The 20,801-nt window shown below is 42.9% G+C and overlaps 1 protein-coding gene across 1 annotated transcript in view; it reads right to left on the reverse strand.

Annotated features, from left to right (window-relative positions):
• The window catches only part of EIF2A (eukaryotic translation initiation factor 2A), a 1,204,316-nt gene that overhangs the window by 904,846 nt on the left and 278,669 nt on the right, over positions 1 to 20,801 (reverse strand). The window contains exon 6 of the mRNA XM_044063751.1: positions 18,154 to 18,236. Coding sequence (XP_043919686.1) covers positions 18,154 to 18,236 — 83 coding nt within the window. The remainder of the gene's footprint in view (positions 1 to 18,153; positions 18,237 to 20,801) is intronic.

Here is a 20,801-nt window from a genome sequence, read left to right on the forward strand (position 1 = left end):
TCGGGAGGTTCAAGTCTCTCGAGAGCGCAGCTCGATGGGATTTGGATTTTCTGAGGTGCAGCATGTCCATTAATGCATATATATATATATATATATATATATATATATATATATATATATATATATATATATACACACACACACACACACACACACACACACATACGCCTTGTGCAGGGAGCATATATGTGACATACACCACCTGTTAGTACTAAAGGCTTTTGTGCACTGGCCGAACGATGGTCTATCATTGGCAGGAGATCCCTTCAGTTAGGAATGATAGGGAAGGACATCATCCAATTCAACAACTCAAAATACGCTAAACATTTTAATCATCTTTTATACTAGTTCACTTCAGTGTGCATCATCTGCCTCTGTGTTAGACAAAACAGCACTTTGTCCACTCATCACCCTAGCCAACATGAGAGAACTGGACCTCTTTTGCTTCTGTTTATTACCAACACTTCTTTCAGCTTAACATATACCGATCCATCCAACCATATAAGACATACACCGGTAAACTGTTGCAAATCTTGCAAATGTCATACATTCCACATTTTGTTTACTGTAATATTAACACTTTTTTTCACATTCACATCCAGTCTGTTTTTAAATTCTACATGAACTCATCTATCAGGCCAACCAGCAGAAGACAAGTGGACCTATTTTCACTTCTACTATTCTAAACTTTAAAACATCCAATACGACCTGTTGTCCAGTCAAAAGGTATAAATCCTATTCAATACTTGGTGTCCACATCTGTATCATCCTATTCGACCAATAAGTAGATAATAAGAAGTTATGTACTCACCATAACGTTCCATCTGAGTAGGTATCTTCATTTGTCTGCAACCTTTGGGATACGGATCCGAACTCAGATCCGAGCCGGCAACTTCTATCACAGCATAGATCCGAGCTCCAAGCTCCTCCCTTTACCCATAATCCACTACCAACCCTGACTGACCTCAGATCAAGTTTGCCCCATAGCACAGCTAGTACCGTGTCCCAGAGGGAACTAATCTAAAGAACCCTAAGTAGGACATTTTGGTCAGGGGGAAGGAGGGGGGGGATGGTTGCAGACAAATGAAGATACCTACTCAGATGGAACGTTATGGTGAGTACATAACTTCTTAATCTGAAGTAGGACTTCATTTGTCAGCAACCTTTGGGACAGAGTCCCCAACTACCTAAATCTTGGGTGGCCTTCATGGAAGGATATTCCGAAGCACTGCAGAGCCAAACGACGCCCTGCCTCGGGAGACAATATCTACTTTGTAGTGGCTGATAAAGGTATGAGATGAAGCCCAAGTGGCTGCGGAACAAATGTCATCCAAAGAAGCTCTAGCCTTGAAAGCAGCCGATGTAGCAATGGCCCTCGTAGAATGAGCACGGACTCCCTGAGGTGCAGGCCTTCCCGAGCTCTGATATGCTAATAGAATACAATTAGATATCCATCGGGAAAGAGTAACCTTAGAAACCGCCTTACCAAAGTTGTTTTTGGCAAAGGAGACAAACAACTGATCGGATTGCCTATGACCAGTAGTTCGATGAGTATAAAAACGTAGTTGTCTGTGCACGTCTAAAGAGTGCAGCTTATACTCTCCTTTGTTTTGATAGTTGGGGAAGAATACTGGAAGATTAATAGATTGATTGATGTTAGCTTCCGATGATACCTTAGGTAGGAAAGACGGATTGATCCTGAGGTGAACTCTGTCTGGGTGCAAGACCAAATACCGTGGTTTGACAAAGAGAGCCTGGAGTTCTGAGACCCTCTTGGCTGAAGTTATGGCCACCAAAAAGGCCATTTTCCAAGAGAGGTATTTAAGATCAACAGTGGTCGCTGGCTCGAAAGGGGGGCTAGTCAAGGCCTGTAAAACTAGGGATAAATCCCACGGGGGCACCACCTCCTTGACCAGGGGTCTGAGAAGGAAGGTACCCTTAAGGAAGGCCTTACACAGTTTGGAAGTAATAAGCGGCCCTGATTCCTGACCTACATGGTAGTGTGAAATTGCTGCAAGTTGCACTTTGACCGTGGAAGAACTAGCCCCCTGGTGAAAGAGAGAAGATAGAAAATCTAGAACCGACGCTACCGGCGCCGTGAAAGGATCTAAATGACCGTGTTCTGCCCAAATGGAAAAACGTTTCCATTTGCTCCGATAGACCCTTCTGGAGGAGGGCTTGTGAGCTGCTACTAGGATGGCTTTGACTGGAGATGAAATTCCGGGAGTCCTTATCAGGAGTTGAACTGGAGCAACCAAGCCATCAGCTTTAGGTTGGCCAGGTTCGGGGTTGGAAGACCCAGGGGGTGTGAAATGAGATCCGGAAGGGGATCCAACATCCAGGGCGGATGAATCAGGTGAGACCATAGGTAAGGGAACCACGTCTGACGAAGCCAGAATGGGGCAATGAGGATCATTTTGCTTCCCAACAGACTGGCTTTCTGCAATAGTTTCAACATCAGGAGCAGAGGCGGGTAAGCATAAAGCAGACCGGGAGGCCAAGCATGAACTAGAGAGTCTCTCGGGGACTCCCCCGGAGGGGGGAATCAGAGCTAAGTAATCGTTGCATTTGGTATTTGAGTGAGAGGCAAAAAGATCGCAACAAGGTCACCCCCATCGGGCAAATATTTGCTCTGCGACTAGAGGATTGAGAGACCACTCGTAAGGAGTCAGGATAGTACGACTGAGCCTGTCCGCTAATATGTTGGACCGTCCCGGAATGTGCGTTGCGATGAGAAAGCAGTTGGTGGATATCGCCCATTCCCACACTCTCATGGCCTCGCGGCAGAGTGGGTAAGACCTGGTTCCCCCCTGTTTGTTGATGTACCAGACGACTGACATATTGTCCGTCTGTACTGCAATCGTCCCCACCGGAAGAGGGTTGTGAGGCGCTTGCAACGTCAAAGGCACCGCCCTCATCTCCAGGACGTTGATATGCAAAGAGGCCTCTATATTGTTCCACATGCCTTGGACTGTTCTGCCCGAATACTGCCCCCACCCCAGACGAGAAGCGTCCGTGGTCACTGTGGCGACTGGCGGAGGCAGCGAGAAGGGGCGTCCCGTGTGGAGATTGGAGGACTGGAGCCACCACACGAGCGACCTTCTGCAAACCTTGCTTAGGGAGATGGGATGAGACAGGGGATTGCGATATAGGGACCATTGTACCTGGAGGGTCCATTGTATGACCCTCATATTCAACCGGGCCAATGGCAGCAGCGGAATTGCTGCCACCATGGACCCTAAAGCCCTCAGGACCAATTCCGCCGAAGGAGCTTGAAGTTGAAGGATGGCCTGCACATGCAACCTCAGGTTCTGAAGCTGATCTGGAGTCAAGAAAGCAAGCATCAGTCTGGAGACCAACCTCGCCCCTATGAAATCCAATACTTGTGTAGGAGCCAGAGAGGATTTGGCCGTGTTGACGGTCAACCCTAAGAGTGGAGCCAGGTTGAGGAAATAATCCCTGCATGAGCAAAGGAGATGCCTTGTTGGGGCGGTAAGGGAAGACCTGAATTCCCTGGAGTCTCAGGTGGGCCGCTATCGCTGCCAAGACCTTGGTGAACACCCTGGGGGCTGAGGTGAGACCGAAGGGAAGGGCCATGAATTGGAAATGGCTGGCTCCCAGCCGGAAGCGGAGAAATCCCCTGGAGCGTCTGTCCACGAGAATATGATAGTACGCATCCTTGAGGTCTACTGAGCACATCCAGTCGTTCTCCCTTAGTAGCGGGAAGATAGATTGCAGAGTGACCATCCGGAACTTTACTTTTGGTACTGCCAGGTTCAAGAGAGAGAGGTCCAAGATAGGCGTCCCCCGTCTTTTTTGGCACCAGAAAGAACCTGGAATAAAACCCTGATCCGTGCTGATCTGGGGGGACGGGCTGGATGGCTCTTTTTTGTAAGAGCTGCTGAATTTCTGCAGCAGCCGCCTCCCTCTGATTGGGTGGTACATCGGGGAGGCTTCTGATACTGGGGGTTAAAAGAAAGGGAATTTGGTATCCTCTGGATATTACACGAAGCACCCAGCGATCTGTTGTTATGGACTCCCACATTGCTAGGTGCCTTGAGAAACGTCCCCCAACTGCCTCCAGAGTGGAGCAGCCGAGTAACCCCTCAGGGGTTCTGCGTGGGCCTCTCAGAGAAAGGTTCTCTGGACCCAAAGTTCCTGGGACCCCCCCCTGCCTCTAGGGCGGTGTCCTCCCTGTCCTCCTCTGCCACGAGAGGACTGGTTGTCCGGAGCAGACTAGGATTGATGCGATTTCCAGAACCACATCTTCTTCTGACCCTTTTGGTTCTTGGTAAAGGACCTCTGGGGAGCAGAGAAGTGGACTCCGATGGCAGACAAGGTCTTCCCGTCCTTCTTGCTCTGGACAAGGGTGTCGCGAATGGTTTTGCCAAACAATGCAGAACCATCAAAAGGGGCATTTGCAAATGATGCCTTAAAGGGTTTCGAGAAGTCACAATGTCGGAGCCAGGTTTGCCGCCTCATGACCAGCCCAACTCCGCCTGCTCTAGCGGCTCCCTCAGTGGCGTGAGACAAGAGCCGTATAGAGGTGTTGGAAATAGAACGTAGGGTGGACATTCGGGAGGAGTACAGTTGCTTGTCCCCTTCCGACATGGACCCCGGGGGGGAGGCAGTGTATTCTTTGATTAGATCCCGCTGCATCCGAATGACGTGTGCCATATAGTTCATGACCCTCAAAGAGAAGGTCGCTGAACTCAAGGCCCGCTTCCCAAGGCGGTCCATCGCACAAGACTCCTTGCTCGCCGGATAAACCGTGGGGCTCTCCTGAGCCAACTCTCTCTTGGTGGCTGCCGCCACCAACATGGCATCCACAGGGGGACCTCTGCTCCAATGGGTTCTCTCTGACGGGGGGGCTCAAAATTTTGTCCGGGCGCTTGGAAATAGGCTCTACAGTGTCCGGCTCCTTCCAAGCCCTAGTGGCTATAAGATCCACTAAGGGATCGGGGGAGGGGACACCCAAGAGGTAGATGGTCCTGCCTCTAACGCCTCTAGGAATACGGACTCATCGGAGGAAGCCTTGGGGGCACACCACCCCCCGATTCTTAGCATTTCCATGATGTCTCCAAAGGAGACATTCTCGGGGGGGTGACCTTGGGGAGCCTTCCCCTTCATCCAAGTCCGTATCCTCAGTGAGGGACTCAGGGGAGTCCACATGCCTCCTTTTGCACTTTGACTTGCGAGGAACCTCCTCGGGGGGGGGCTGTCTGAGGAGTCCTCACCAGCAATATCCTGTTCCAATGGAACACCTAGAGGCGCTGAAGCAGGCTGCCCCGAAGCCCGGGTGAGGGGAACCAGGACCAGCTGAGAGGGAGTGCAGGGGGGAGCCGAAGCCAGGACCGGGGGCCTGGATGCACTCAATAGCACCCTCTGCACCACCGCGAAAGCCGAGGGGGAGCAGCTCTCTGACGGATCCGAGATCCGACTCCCACTCGGATCCGAGGCGGGGATCGGACCCGTAGCCGAGACTATTGGATCCGAAGGATCCGCACGCTCCGACCGGGACTGGGCCGAGAGCACACAGAGTCCCTCGGATCCGAAGCTCGGCCCACGTCTCCGAGAGGTCGGATCCGACAAACTCGAGGGAATAGTCGGAGCCGAAGTGCCCAGCACTGTCGGCTCCGACCCACCCCCGGATCCAATGTGGCTCGGCTCCAACAGCTCCGAACCCGGGAGACTGGTCGGAGAAGGAGCTATAGGAGTGAAAAAAGGGGTTGAGCTCCCCCCCCCGGGGGGGGGGGAGGCAAGAGCACTCCCATCTGCATCTGGGCCTGGATGAACCTCCTCATCATCCGGTCCATGTCCGCGTCTGACATACTGAATGTGGACCTCGGCCTGGAGTGCCACCTCGATGACCTCGACGGGGACCGGGTCACCTCCTCCTCAGGTCCCGGGGAGAAGCAAGGGGATTGGATCTGAGGAGGAGGTGAACCAGAAACCCTGGCGGGAGAAACACGCTTGGCAGGCGGGGCCGAGGAGGAGTCCTCGGCCCGCCGCTTAAGGTGCTTCTCCCTTCGCTTCTCTTTCCTGGCCTCCCTCACCTCCGAAGCCACAGTGGGAGGTTGAGTCCCGGTCGGAGGGAGGGGGCAGGAGTGGCCGTTACTGATGACTGGGTAACGGTCACAGAAGTACCTGAGGCCAGAGCCGGGTCTGGTGGCAAAAGGCCCGCCAGAACCAACTTCGACCTCCGATCCTCAAGTGCCCTGGTGTTGAACGCAGCGCAAATTGCGCAACCCGAAGAGAGGTGTTCAACCCCAAGGCACCTAACGCAGCGACTGTGGCCATCAGCCGGTGAAAGCTTGTGACCACACTCGGTGCATTTCGAAAAAATGGCTTTAGGGGCCTCCGACATAACTAAAGTAAAACAGACTCACTAGGCCCCTACACTCTATACACACACACACACACACACACACACACACACACACACACACACACACACACACACACACACACACACACACACACACTGCGACCAGCGAGGGCAGGGAGGAAAAATTAAATTAAAATTTAAGCTAATTTAAGCTAAAAAAGTAAGAGAATTTAGCGTTAAGGGGAAACCTAAACACACACACACACAGACACTCGATTAAGAATATAAGAGAAAGTAGAAAACTGTTTTTTTCTCACAGAATCACCAAGAGCTCTGGAATCTAGCTGTTGCTTGAAGAGCAGCAAACTAGATCTGGGGTCAGTCAAGGTTGGCAGGGGATTATGGGTAAAGGGAGGAGCTAGGAGTTCGGATCTATGCTGTGATAGAAGTTGCCGGCTCAGATCCGAGATCGGATCCATTTCCCAAAGGTTGCTGACAAATTAAGTCCTACTTCAGATCACGCTTTTTACAATTAAGCAAATCCTTTGTCAGCGCAATTGATCTTTGATTCATTTATATGCTTTGAACCCGAACATTCAACTTCCTCAATACACAATCCCCTCATGTTGCTTCCCATGAAATATGAATATCAAGTTTAATCGTTCACATTTAAATGTAACTTTTTTTTATTCTAGGCAGTTTCTGCTCTGTACTTGCCAATCATCAAGACTCCAGTGATTTGCCAGAGCTGATTTGTTCCTTCTACACAGGTATCCCCAGCATAGAGGCAAGAGCCGTCAGGAGGGCCGTCTTTCAGGCCAAGAAAGGGCTTTGTGCTCTTACTAGTATTCTCGCACTGAGGGTGTACAATACTGCCTCCACTGGACAAAGAGAGTAAAATCAAACAAACCAGACCAGCACTGCGGTGAACCGTGCTTGGAGACACAGGGTCAAACAAAACGTAAACTCCAAGAAAAGGAATCGCAGAGTTCTTAGCCAAAACCAATTTATTAAAAGTCCACAAAGCTTTCAGGAACAAACCCTTATTCAGTGTGTCCAAGTAAAATCAAATAATCAAGACAATAATTAAATACAAAAAGTCATCTGACACAGCCCAATAAAAATTCTCAATCAACCAAATAATTAACTTGAAGAAGCAAATACCATAATTTAAAACTCTATGCAAAATAATAGATACAACATATCAACAACAATAAAAAATCCACAATCATTATAAATATTCACCAGACATCATCATAAAATCTTCACTTTAACATTTGCTTATTCTTAAGTATACGTTTTATACTGACAGATGTGTTCAGGCCAGGTGCATGATTTACATCTAAGCGTACTATCCATTCGTATTTACAGACTTCAAGGCAATTATTTAAATCCCTGCCTCTTTTATTCTTATACCTAATATCTATAGCTCTAAAAACCTATGGTCAATGTCTTTCTCAATTATATGTTTCGCAAGTGCATTACTAGTTATTCCCTTATGTATTTCTGATTTATGTTCTATGATTATCTTTAAATTTTCTTGTGCTTTTCCCAGCATAGAAAGTAGGACATTTAACACAATTGGCTAAATATATTATACTAGATGTATTACATGTCGCATGACAGTTAAATATAAATTTCCTATTAGTTATGGGTTGTATAAATTCATTGCTTTTCAAGATATAACTGCAACATTTACAATTAAAACAGGGGAAGTACCAAATTTAGACATTCAAATAGGTGGGCTAAAAGACAAATCTTTATAACAATCTGTTTCAAACTAGATCATTTTCTATAAACAAAACTACGTTTCTCTGCCACTATATTAACAATTTTGGGCATGGCTATAAGAACTTCCTCATTTCTTATTAAAATATTCTTAACACCCATAAATCTCCTGCTATATCTGGTGGTATAATGCATATACTTCTGCCTCGTATATCTACCATTGATAGAAGTAGTCAAATGACCTTCAGTGAAAATAGGTTGTGCTAAAGAGTCCCTATTACTCAAAATCTCACTTTTCACATCCTGTAACATACTATCTTCATAGCCTCACTGTTTAAATTCTTTACTCATCTTATCTAACTCATCACTACACATAATATCATTAGTATTTAATATACTTGCTCTTGGAAATGACTCTTAACAATGCCCCTAAATGTATGTGGGGCATGCATGCTATTCCTACGAGTGAATATATTCTTTCAACGTCTTTTCTGAAAATGGATGTAGTAACATTATTAAGTTCATCTTTTGATAAACAGATATCTAGATAATTATTTTTTTTCTTCAGAATATGTAGCAGTAAATTTCAAGAAGCCCGCAGTATGATTCAAGTAATCAATAAACAAAAGTAGTTGTGAACCGTCACCACCCCACAACAAAAAATATCATCCATAAAATGTTTTAAGAAAAGAATTTTATCACTAAATTTGGGAACACAATTATAAACATAATCCTCCTCCCATTTAGCCAAGGCAATACCTGCACAAGTGTTAGCTATCGATGTGCCCATGGCAGCATCACTTATTTGATGAGATACATGCTTTTGAAATATAAATACATTATTCTTCAAGACAATCTCTAACAATACACAAAGTGTTTCAATCTCTCTACCACACATGGTTGTATTTTTACAAAGAAATTCCCAAAGGCTGCAATAACAAAAATCTAAAGGGATTATAGCAAAAAGTGATTTGATATCTAAGGTAACAAAGATATAAATACGATCTCTATGTAAACTGTGCTGTGCCAACCTTTAGTGCAGGCATGTGAAAACTATGGCCCGGGGGCCACATGCGGCCCGTTAAACGTTTTGATTCGGCCCGCCAAACTTTAAAAAATTTAATAAATTTTAATAATTTTTTTAAAATTTTCGCGCTGTCGGGGCTGACGTCATCACGTGCGCGATGACGTCAGCACCGTCAGGCTACCAGCCAGTCGGAATTGAGCTCAAGGAGCTCGCATCATCATTTCCGGCTGGCTGGCGGTTAAGTTAACAGTCAGCGGGAATGCAACATGTGGAACAGAAGAGGCTGACTCAGCGAGCCCTGAAACGGAGCCGGGCCCAGGATTAATGGCAGCAGCAGCAACATGAGGATGGATTGAACAGAAGACGCCGAGCACTACTCAGGGTAAGAGAGAGAGAGTGAGAGTGTGCGTGTGCGTGTGTGTGTGTGTGCGATAGGAAAGAGAAAGTGAGTGAATCACTGAATGCATGTGTGTGTGTGTGTGTGTGTGTGTGTGTGTGTGTGTGTGTGTGTGTGTGAATGATCGGAGAGAGAAAGTGAGTGAATGCAGGTTTGAAAGGTGAAGTGTGTGTGTGTGTGTGTGTGTGTGTGTGTGTGTCTGAGCCATCCCAGAGAGAAAGTGAGTGAATGCAGGTTTGAATTGTGAAGAGTGTGTGTGTGTGTGTGAACGATTGGTGAGAGAAAGTGAGTGAATGCAGGTTTGAAAGATGAAGTGTGTGTGTGTGTGTGTGTGTGTGTGTGTGAATGCAGGTTTGAAAGGTGAAGTGTGTGTGTGTGTGTGAACGATTGGAGAGAGAAAGTGAGTGAATGCAGGTTTGAAAGGTGAAGTGTGTGTGTGTGTGTGTGTGTGTGTGTGAGCGATCGGAGAGAGAAAGTGAGTGAATGCAGGTTTGAAAGGTGAAGTGTGTGTGTGAACGATTGGAGAGAGAAAGTGAGTGAATGCAGGTTTGAAAGGTGAAGTGTGTGTGTGTGTGTGTGTGAGCGATCGGAGAGAGAAAGTGAATGAATGCTGCTAGAAAGATTCACCCAGCTTAATTTGCCAGAAGGTTTGATTTTAATCTACAAATGAAAAAAAAAAATATTTAGACTTAAGCATGCCTGAAACCGCTTCTTTATTTTTCTGCAGTAGGCAGTGTTCTTTTTTAAAACGCATCTCTTCCAGTTGTATGACTAAATGTATCTATCTTTTTTGACTAGATTTATTATTCTTGCCACGCTATTAGTTCAGCTTACTTAACAATACAACAAGAGACATCATCTTTTCAGTTCCATTTCATTCTTTTCTTCTACTAAGCACTGTAGCACTCTGCCCTGTGTCACATTAATCACTTCTGGGGAAATCTGGATATGATTTCACACGATAAATAACCCAATCCATCCCTGAATCGGCACACTCTTGTAAAATGTTATCAGGGTCTGCCTTAGGCTGGGATGACTGATTTACTTCTTGCTGGACTTGTGCTTGTTTAACTCAATAAGAGCTGTGATCTTGCTATGGATAGCAAGTTGACTGCTTTATCTATTGCAACTCAAGCTGATCATTTTGTAGATACTCATGTTTTGTTCCGAAATCCTTTCTTCTGCCTCTTGTAATGTCCATGTTGCACTCATTGTTGCCTACAGCCATTAATTAGCATTGGAAATATTCTTACTACTTTTTTATAGATTTACAATCAGAAGGTTACTCTGACAAGCTTATGATCTACTGGTCTTCAAGAAGCAGGATTGCCATAATCTTACGTTAGTATTTTCTACTTCCCAAACAAATGCATCAAGGTTATTTTTTGAAGGAAGTTAATTATTAAGTTCGTTGTATAGTAAAGAGGAAGTTTATTTCAGAATCTTGAAAAGCATTATATACTAATATACTATATATTTTTATATTAATTATATTTATTTGCAGTATTAGCTTCCCTGCTTATTTCATTTATTATTTATTATACAAGGAATATAATTTACTAAAGTCAGGAAGGTGTAACAAAGAACACATATATCTTTCTTGTTGTGTGCAAGAGGATAATGATTTGAAAACAGCACAAAGGTAATCTTTATCCACCATTGGCCAGATGCATTTTCTTTGGATGTGGTGTAGATTTCAATGCTATTTTAATGAATGTAGAGAAGTTTTAATGCCAACTCTATTTTCATTGTGAGACAGTTTTGCTTTGTTTAAAAGAGATCTATTGGTGTTTGTGCATTGTACAATAAAGTGTAAAAATAAAATCCAAGTCATTGTAGAAGTAAAGCATGCAAATTTTATGTTAAACAGCGTACAGATTTGTACCTATTTTTCATGGGCCTTGTCCAGATTTTTGATGTTTCCAGGTTGAGAGGTATGATGAGCGGACCCAAGAAAAGGAAAGTGGACAGAGATGTGTATTTTTCCCCCAATGAGGTGATGTTTTCAAAGCATGCCATCTATCTGCTCCTGTTCCGGCCCCTTTGTCAAATGTTAGAACTCAATGTGGCCCACGAATCAAAAAGTTTGCCCACCTCTGCTTTAGCGTCTTCTTACTTTATATAATTTTTTTAACACAAATTGCAAATAACCTGAAATGGGTTTTGTAACCCACCCACTACCTGACACAACAGGTCTCATGGGTGGGTTATAAAGATCCTTAAGTATTTGGGTAGCCCATTTAAAATTGGGGTTACTGGGCAAGGGACAGCAACATAAAGAAAACAAATAGACAAAGAAAAAGTAACCCATGAAAAGGTGGGGACCACTATGCCCACCACTTGTGAGTACATGTTCCTGTGCATCCTCCATGAGTGCTACTACATAACTGGCTGGTGGACAAATGCTTGCACTAGGGATCTCCTTGTGTCACCATCCCGACTCTGAAGGGCTGTGGCATTGGATAACTCAGTCTATCCTCTCACGTTCAACAGGATGTGCAGTCATATCTTACCCATGCCAGTTTCAACCATATCCAATCTCCCAGATGAACTCAGGTCTGCTGGGTCATAGTCATCGCTGTATCTACACTAACATGGCCGGTTATATTAAACACAATTTAATCACATTAAGATATGCAGTTATTATTTCACTGATAACAGTAAAACAACCTTGCCACTACTTATAAACACTTAAGAGCCCCACTACCACATCTCCACTATATTAGTCATGTTCAGTCATACTGTCTGCAACATCATGATCAAATGTCACACTCAGGATACATGATCATCATATAGAAGGAGGAACATCTTGGTCTTATGATCAACATGTCTTTATTATTTTTATTTGTCAGTACCATATGGTTACTACTTCAGCATATTCTATTACTTTGTTCAGTCTAGAAAATATGTACAGTGCCATTTAAAATCAGAGAAAGACGTTGACTATTCCACATGGTTAATACTTCATAAACTTGATATTAACCTTTTCAGGTGATCAATACTTCTCCATAGTATGAAGTATTCAAACATTTGCACTGAAAATCATAATCTTCAATTGCATAACTGCAAAAAAAATATTGTTTAAAACAGTAATTAATAGCGGGCAATGCCTAGATGGCTAAATGTAAACAGCAACTATTCAGAGCTCAGCAGCCTAATTACACAGGAAAAATGAAGACAATTTTCTTCACACATCCCTTTGAATACCTTCAATTCAACAAATTACAAAAAATTTGTAAAGTTTCCTCAACATTTTTGTCAAAATTCTCTGGAGACTTATCATTTATGTTTAGAAGTGAGCAAATCAAACCATCCCCATGCAGACTCCTCATTGAAGAAAGACTTGGAGCAGGTAATGACTAAACTTCAAGAATTCTGTAAAAATGGATGGATTTCAAGAGAATTTAGAATATATGAGAGAACAGTCTTAGACATTCTTAAGGAAATGACCCATCAACAACAAATAAAAATTACAAATATAAAAACGGCCTTAACTGATACAGAGGGAATGATCAAAGAAGAAACACAAACACTCTTTTTACTGAAGCAGAGCCCTTGGTTAATTAATAAACTAGATGGCCTGGAGAATAGAGAAAGGAGATGCAAAATAAGAATTTTTGGTTACTGGAGGAGTTATTGTCCCCTTTCTTTTCACATGGATTCCTAAATTCCTAAACTTGCAAGAAGGACTTTCATTTGCCATCTTCAGAGCACATAGGGCTACATTAAACAGATACACAATAATTCCTTAGCCCCTCCGAGGTCAACAGTAATAACACAAAGAACTGGTTTTAAAACCAGAATGAGAGAAAGCACCTTTAAAATATGGCCAGCATAGTATAAGATTTGACAATGACTACTCAACAAAAACAAGGAAATGAGATGGAGATGTTGGCCATTAGCTGAACTTAGGTTCACAGGCTATTGGCCCTGGAGCCTTTACAAGCCTAGCCCTTAGCATTACCCTGACATCGTGCCAACTGACCTTAGTTCCCAGTGTGTCTGTCAAGTAGAGCTACTGGAGTGATCCCTGGGGTGAATTTTCTATTTCCCATCCACACATCAACATTTCTCTTGAAGAGGGCCAGTGAGGTGCTCCACTTGACATGTATGGGAAGTCTATTCCATAGCATGGGCAGTCTCTGGGTTATGAACCTGTCCCTTTAGCTTGTTCTGTTGATTGTGGTAATGAGGTTGAGGTCTCTGGAGCACGTAGTGCGGAGGGATTGGGATTTCTTTAGATGTAGCATTTCTAACAAGAGCTGGGTTAGACATGGCTTTGGAAATCAAGCAGAGATGGCCTCTAATTAGGCGATATGACACAGAGAATAGTTGGGAGTTTTTTTGAGTCTGTCCATATAGGAGAAGTGTTTAAGGCCTAGGATCCTCTTTGTGAGGAAATTTTGCGGCCTCTCCAGTTGTTCCAGGTGTCTAGTGAAGTACATGCCAAATGGGGCCTTGTACTCGATGATTGGCCTAATGAGGGAAGAGTAGAGGGAGACATTGACCTCTTTCCTCCTGGATGCAAAACCCTTAGTAATGAGATGCGTCACACAGAAGGACTTTCTGACCACAGTGGCAATGTGGTGGTCAAAAGAGAGGTCAACCTGTGTTCCTAGATCTCATAACACCTTCTGCGCTCAGTGGACTACCATCGATGTGGTAATTCATGGGAACCGTGGTTTTCCCAAAGGGGATGACGACACATTTTTGGCATTGAGCTTAAGGCCACGGTTTTGACATCAGTCGTTGGTTTCAGTTAGGCCTTTCTGTACGATGCCAACATCACTTGGGGAGTTAATTATGGCTCCCAACTTACAAACATCTGTGAACTTTGTCAGCCAGAGTCCCTTCATGTTGGCCCGGACCTCAGAGAAGTAGATACCAAACAGGAGAGGACCCAGGACCAAACCCTGTGGGACTCCACTCGTGACAAGTCAGCAGTCTAACTTGGAGTCAGCTACTTTCACACTGTGGGGGTTCTACCTGTGAGCTAGTTTGCAACCCACCTAGTGATAGAGGGGTTGATGCCTAGCTTAGTGAGTTTTTCTATGATACCTGAGTGGGGAATGGTATCAAAGGCCTTGGCCAGATCAAGGCAGGCTGTATGAACCACCTTGCCTTCAACCACAGCTCTGGTGACTGACTCAAACCCTTCACAAAACCAAACTGTGTGGGATCCAGAGTTTGTAGATTCCCTATATCCTTGTTTATTAGGTCCATGATGATGTGTTCTATAGCTTTAAACATCAGACTCGTCAGGCTAACGGGGTGATAGTTCCCAGGGTCTGTAGTTGCTCCTCCTTTGTGGAGAAGGATGACTGTAGTAGTGCACCATTCGGTAGGGACAAAGCCTGAGGTGAGGCTGTGATTGAACAGGGCACACAGGTGAGGTGCCAGTTCACTCTGTAGTTCATGTAGAACACAGCCAGGGATATTGTCAGGTCCCATAGAAGCTGTATTCTTGGCCTTGGACAGTGCTGTTTTAACCTGTGCAGCAGTAATACTGGGTGCCTGGCAATCTACTGGTATTGTGATTGGTCCATTGGTGGGGGAGAGAGGGGTAAATTTGGCACTGAATCTGCCAGCCAGTACACTGGCAATATCTGGTTGGATCGATATAGGCGATGCCATTGTGCAATAGCTCCAAGCAAATCTGGGTATTGCCGTGGAGATTCTTTACATAACTAGAGAAGGCCTTCTAAAACAAAACAATATAAAAGCTCAAATAATCCTTCCTGCAAAAACCAGGATTTACTTCGTCAATGACATCAGGACATTTAACACTGAAGAAGCAACTTCCTTCTTAAAGAACAATAATGTGGCTTCCATCACTAAAGATATGGACTGGTCTTCTCCTACCTTGAAGAGAACAACATGAAAAAATAACTGGTCTGACATGAAGAAAAATCAAAAAACTGAATTGTCGACATAAAAAGTCTTTCAAACTATGAACAGTCCTTTTACTGACTAACTGCAACTTAGATTAAAATTCTAAACACCTAGATATTTGCATATTTAACCATTTATTATTTAATATTTTGTTGAGTAACATCTGTTATCTGTTACGTCAGTGAAAACTTCATCATAGTGTTGATAAAGGGAAGACGGGAATTCAGTTTTGTGGCTGTTGTATCATTTTCTTGGGATTTGAAACCTCATCCACAGTGTGGTTCTACTTGGGGAGCTACTATGGCAATCTTGACTGCAATGTCTGATGCTGGGAGTCTGTGGTAAAGATTCACTGTTCCAACAGTCCACTTGAGTTTTTTGTAATGTGCAAGTTTGTGAAGTTGCTGTGGTTTTTTTTTGTGTGTGTGTGGAAAAGGGAAGCTGTGTGTGTGTTGTGGCTCTGCATATATTTCACAGACATTTGGATCATCTGTCAGACTTGTTTGCTGGTGTGTGGGTTGGTTGCAATGTGATTCTTGTGCATGGGCCCTGTTCTGTGGTGTGAAACTTTGTGAAGTGGAATGGGAAATGATTTGGAGGCACTTGACTCCTGACTGGCAAGTGTTTCCCTTTTTTTCTCTTTTGTTGATGGTGATGTGCTCCGCAATGTTTAGACTCTTTAAAATAAGCATTTTTCTCTGTTCCTTAGCCTGCATATGGCATGACCAAGGTTAGTATTATTTCAACTTCATACACTAGTACAAAGAACCATCAAGTCATTACTGCAGAGAGTCACTCTGATTTTTCTATATCTACCTAAACAGTGTACAAGAGGCTAGAATAACTCCTGCATGCAACTTGTAACATGTGACACTATTAAGAAAAAAACATTACATTAAAAGACTTTCAAATATTATTAAGCTCTTATATATATATATATCCCTTTTTTCATTTGTATTTACTCAATTACACAACCCGTCTTGCTGTCATGACAGATGTATTGGTTGACAAACTAGAGACAGGTTGCATGCCATTTAAATACAATGGATGAAATTCTGTAGATGAACTGTCTGATGCACAGTAAGAATAAGCAAACAACATTTGTCTCATCCTAAAAAGACTTCTGTATTAGTCTCTTTGCACCTCCTATTTTTATAAAGATGTTAGATGAAATTTAAGATTAGTTTGATATCATTCAAAACAACTTGTCTTTAATCCAAAAGAAACAGGATTTTAAAAATAAATTAATCCTTTACAGAATATGTGCTTAAGAATAAAACAAACTTATATCTAATACTTAAAATCACCATCAAATGCTGAAGGTGGTATCTATAACTTATGTACAGTATAGCAATAAGATTTTTATAGTTTGTATACCGTATGAAAAATGTTGTCATAGTATGTTACAGTTGACATCTTGCATCACCGCAAATGTTCATGTTTTGCAAAGGTTATATTTCACCATATAGTCACTTCCAGATACTTAACAAAACAGATATACTTTTCAGTTACTTATTTAAAAGGTATAACATTAAATAAGAGTAAAACCATATTTCGCAAATAAGCCAATATATTAGTTAACCCTGTACATCAATAATTCTACCTTAACATTTACTTTTGTTAAATCTCTTCTAATCACTTTGGATGTATCGTACCACGTTTATCAAGAAAGGTTAGAACACATACATTAAGATATCACATAATAAATAATGATGGATATCTACAGCATAACAAGTTATTTACAATAAGCTGAAAAAATATAACAAAAACTAAAGTAAAAGAATTGGAAAACCTTCTGTCTTAAACTACAGGACTTGATACTGTTTTCTAGGATTTCATGCTATGAACTTCTGTAACTTTGTTAGCCACAATTCCCAAGACTGGAACTCTTTGCCCATATATAATACAAATTATAAATAACAAGTCTTGACTGCTGCATGGCTTTATTAGTTTAGTGACTACTAGAGATGAACTTACTTGATCAGAAAATGTTGATTATATTATTAATAATGAATTGACGAATGAAGGAAACTATTCAGTCAAATAATATAAGCAGTTTGCCTTGTTACTAACTACTCATTACCATGCAAGTTCAGACATACAGTTGACCCCATACACTTTGCTAGTTCCACTGATCACAAATACAGGGAAAAAAACACACACCAAAAACTGCTTTTACGCAGGGTGGGGGAGCAAAGCCCAACTCACACACCAAGTGCCTCTACAACCCCTTACTTCTGTATGCACGGTAGCGTCACAGATGCACAACCTCCATGAAATGGCCATCAGCCTAATGCACAAAATCATCTCTTGTATGCTAATCAAACCAAAGCAAGTCGACCAAAAGTGAAGGTGTGTTTCACACTCACTGAAGTGAGTATTCAACACACTGTCCACCTGTCAATCAAAAAGTTCAAATATAAACTTGATTTCTGGTCTAACTAAAATGAATCTGTTACAGGTACCCAATAAATTTGGTTCACATCCACAGCATCCCACTCCAGTCTCACAATTACACAGTTTATCTGAGCAGAAACAGACATTCTTGCTTCCTTGAAATCCTTCTGCAGCCATGAAGACCCACCTCTAACTACAGCACATTAATAGTCTCCACTCAAACTATAATCCAGGGCAAAGGGAAATGCCTCAGAATTAGTACTGTTTTAAAATAGAGAGATACTCCATGACTAAGCCATTTTAAATCCCATTTCTTTAGGCACTACAGTTGTTAGACTATCCTCAAACTGTCAACAGCTCATATAAGGTGGTTACTTATCATACCAAAATCATTGTTTTCAAAGAAATGCATCTCATTATTCACATTCCTGGTACAAATACTTTCGTCTTCTGTCCAAGATGGGCACCTGCAATAAAAAGATGAACAGAGTTAAACTTCTCTGTACTATTTTACATCCCAAAACAGCTAAGAACATTAATGAATTACTACAAAAACTCAAACACGTTAGAAAAAGGTCATACAGGTGGAGCCATTCTGTCAACCTCTGCATCTTACACATTGTATATGATTACTTGCACCACCATTTATGTTCTTGAACACCCCCCCATCTACCTTAAGAGTTAAACGTCTAAGCACTCCATTGCCATTAAGTCAATATATTTTTCTCACATCAACCCTTTGTATCATCTTACTAACTCATGATACATTTCCTTGTATGCAAAAAGTTCAGTTTTCACAAGTGGTGATTTTCTGGCTCCTTCTTTACCTTGGCACGTAACAGAAAAAAAATCTCACCACATCAGCTAACTGAGGCGACTCTTCGTAATGGGTCCTACCATTAGATTCACCCTTCCACCAATCCTAATTCACCATTTTTCTGAAGGTCCTATGCTATGAGTTGGCACACTGTGATAACATGCATGAACTACATAAACAAGCAAGATCATTGAGACTTCTAAAATACGATGGCCAGTAGCCGTGTCCAGAAAACACTTGTCCACAAAGATCTCTCTTCAAGCTAGAGCAAACATCATATCCTAGTGGAAGTCTACTAAAGGAAGGTTACTGCAGTTAAGAAGTCAGATCCAATCCACCTTTCCAACTTGGTAGGCACTATGTGAACCTAGAGATCCTTCCTTAGATGACAAGGAGGCGTCTGCTTATAGTTCTGAAAGGGGTTAAGAAAGTGAGTGGTGTAGGGGGATCATAAATGTCTACTAGAGCAGTGATGGTCTGATTCCTCCTTAAAAGGTCTTCCACTAGATTTTTGAAGGGTTAGTCAAAGAGCAGTTTAAAACTGACATCTATAACCTTGATCCTGATCGTCTTCTTGGGGAAGGAATGCCTTAGCCATTCCATTCTGTGTAGTTAGATGTCCATATCTACAGCCCTGACCAATACTTAAGCCTGTGCTATGTAGAAGCCCACCAATGAATTCCCTGGCACAGTCTTAACCATACCCTCCCATGACCTCAGATTCAGGGAGGTCTCTAAGGATTTCCAACGCCTAATGCACTAGGAAGTACTAGAAGCTGAACACATACAATAAGCAGCCGAAGACTTTAAGACCCAATATGGCAGACATGTCTACTGTCTTGCCACGTGTGTACAGAGCTCTAGACTCTGCTGGCAAAGTAGCAATATGCTGTGGTATGAGATCGATGTTGGCCAGAACAGATCACACAATACACAAGGATGTCCTTATAAACAACTTACTCTCTTCAGGAGCTTTTAAAGAGCATGTGCTTTTTTGGGAGTCACAACAGCAGAATCTTCATTCTCCCAGGCTACAAACATAGCATCCCTGATAACTAGCTCCACGAGTGTGGTGACTCAGGTCTCCTCCTCCTTACCCATAGATATGCACAGTTGTTTCTGTAAAGAATGAACAAGGTCTTGCAAGCCTCGGAGTCTTTTTAGGGAAACTACCCACTGGATTGATGAAGGGATGGAGGACTTGTTGCTGTGTTTGCCCAAGAGGAAATGGTCTACTGGATTTCATCCCTCTTTAGAGGGAGCCCAATCCCCACACACAAGAAACAATTATAAAGTGTGAGTTTATAGAAAGTCCTAAACAAACAAAGTGTGCAACTGTTGTACACTGGGTTACTTGCAAAAGAAAATTACACAGAAAAGCTTACCTAAAGACCAGCACATGCCTCAGATACTATTCCTTAAAGATGAAGCCCTGTACCCACAACTTAAGTTCCTACCAGGCATCTCACATTTGCTTGACTCTTTAGAGCCTGAGTCACAAAAGTCCTGGAGTAGGACAGCTTACATGCCCTCTTCTGTAAAAACTTACAAATCTAAGTGGGTCTGGTCAGTCTCAGAGAGAAAATATACAAGACTAGAGAACCTGTGATGAACTGTCAAGTGACCCTAGAGACCATTTTCTGAGATCTGGTCAGTTAACTTCAAATTATAGGCAAGCAGATGGAGGCTGGGTAGCACTTTAAACTCGGAACACAGCTCTCAGGGTGGGAGCGGAGGTGTACTTCTCTGAGGCCCCTTAGTGTTCAATAAAAAAAGAATAAGGGGTGTAAAGTCAGAGTCCCTTCTTGTAACAGACAAGCTCAGTACCTGCAGCAGCTGCTAAGATGCTTTATCAATGGAATTACCTCCACCAGGGCATGGCTCTGGCTTCATGACTTGAGATGGTGCTTTGGCTGATGTCAAGGTCTAAGTACAGCACCCTTATGCCATTTCCTAAGTGAAGAACTGACATATTCCTGATATCAAAGTAGGACAGATTTTCCCTCTAAAGCCTAAAAATGGGAGAGATGAGCGGCAGTCACTTATGACAGCACTTCATTTCATGCTTATCCCCACAACAGCAAAGATAATGCTGGCATTGGTCTTACTAAGTAAACTGATGACCCCAGAGACATTTTGTGAACCTGCATATAGATAAAACACAAAGGAATTTTCCAGAAAATTACAAGATCAAAACCTGAAGTGTGCAAGTGGG

This window comes from Protopterus annectens, chromosome 2.part2 (assembly GCF_019279795.1).
Source record: "Protopterus annectens isolate FY-2018-M chromosome 2.part2, PAN1.0, whole genome shotgun sequence".
Lineage (NCBI taxonomy): Eukaryota > Metazoa > Chordata > Ceratodontiformes > Protopteridae > Protopterus > Protopterus annectens.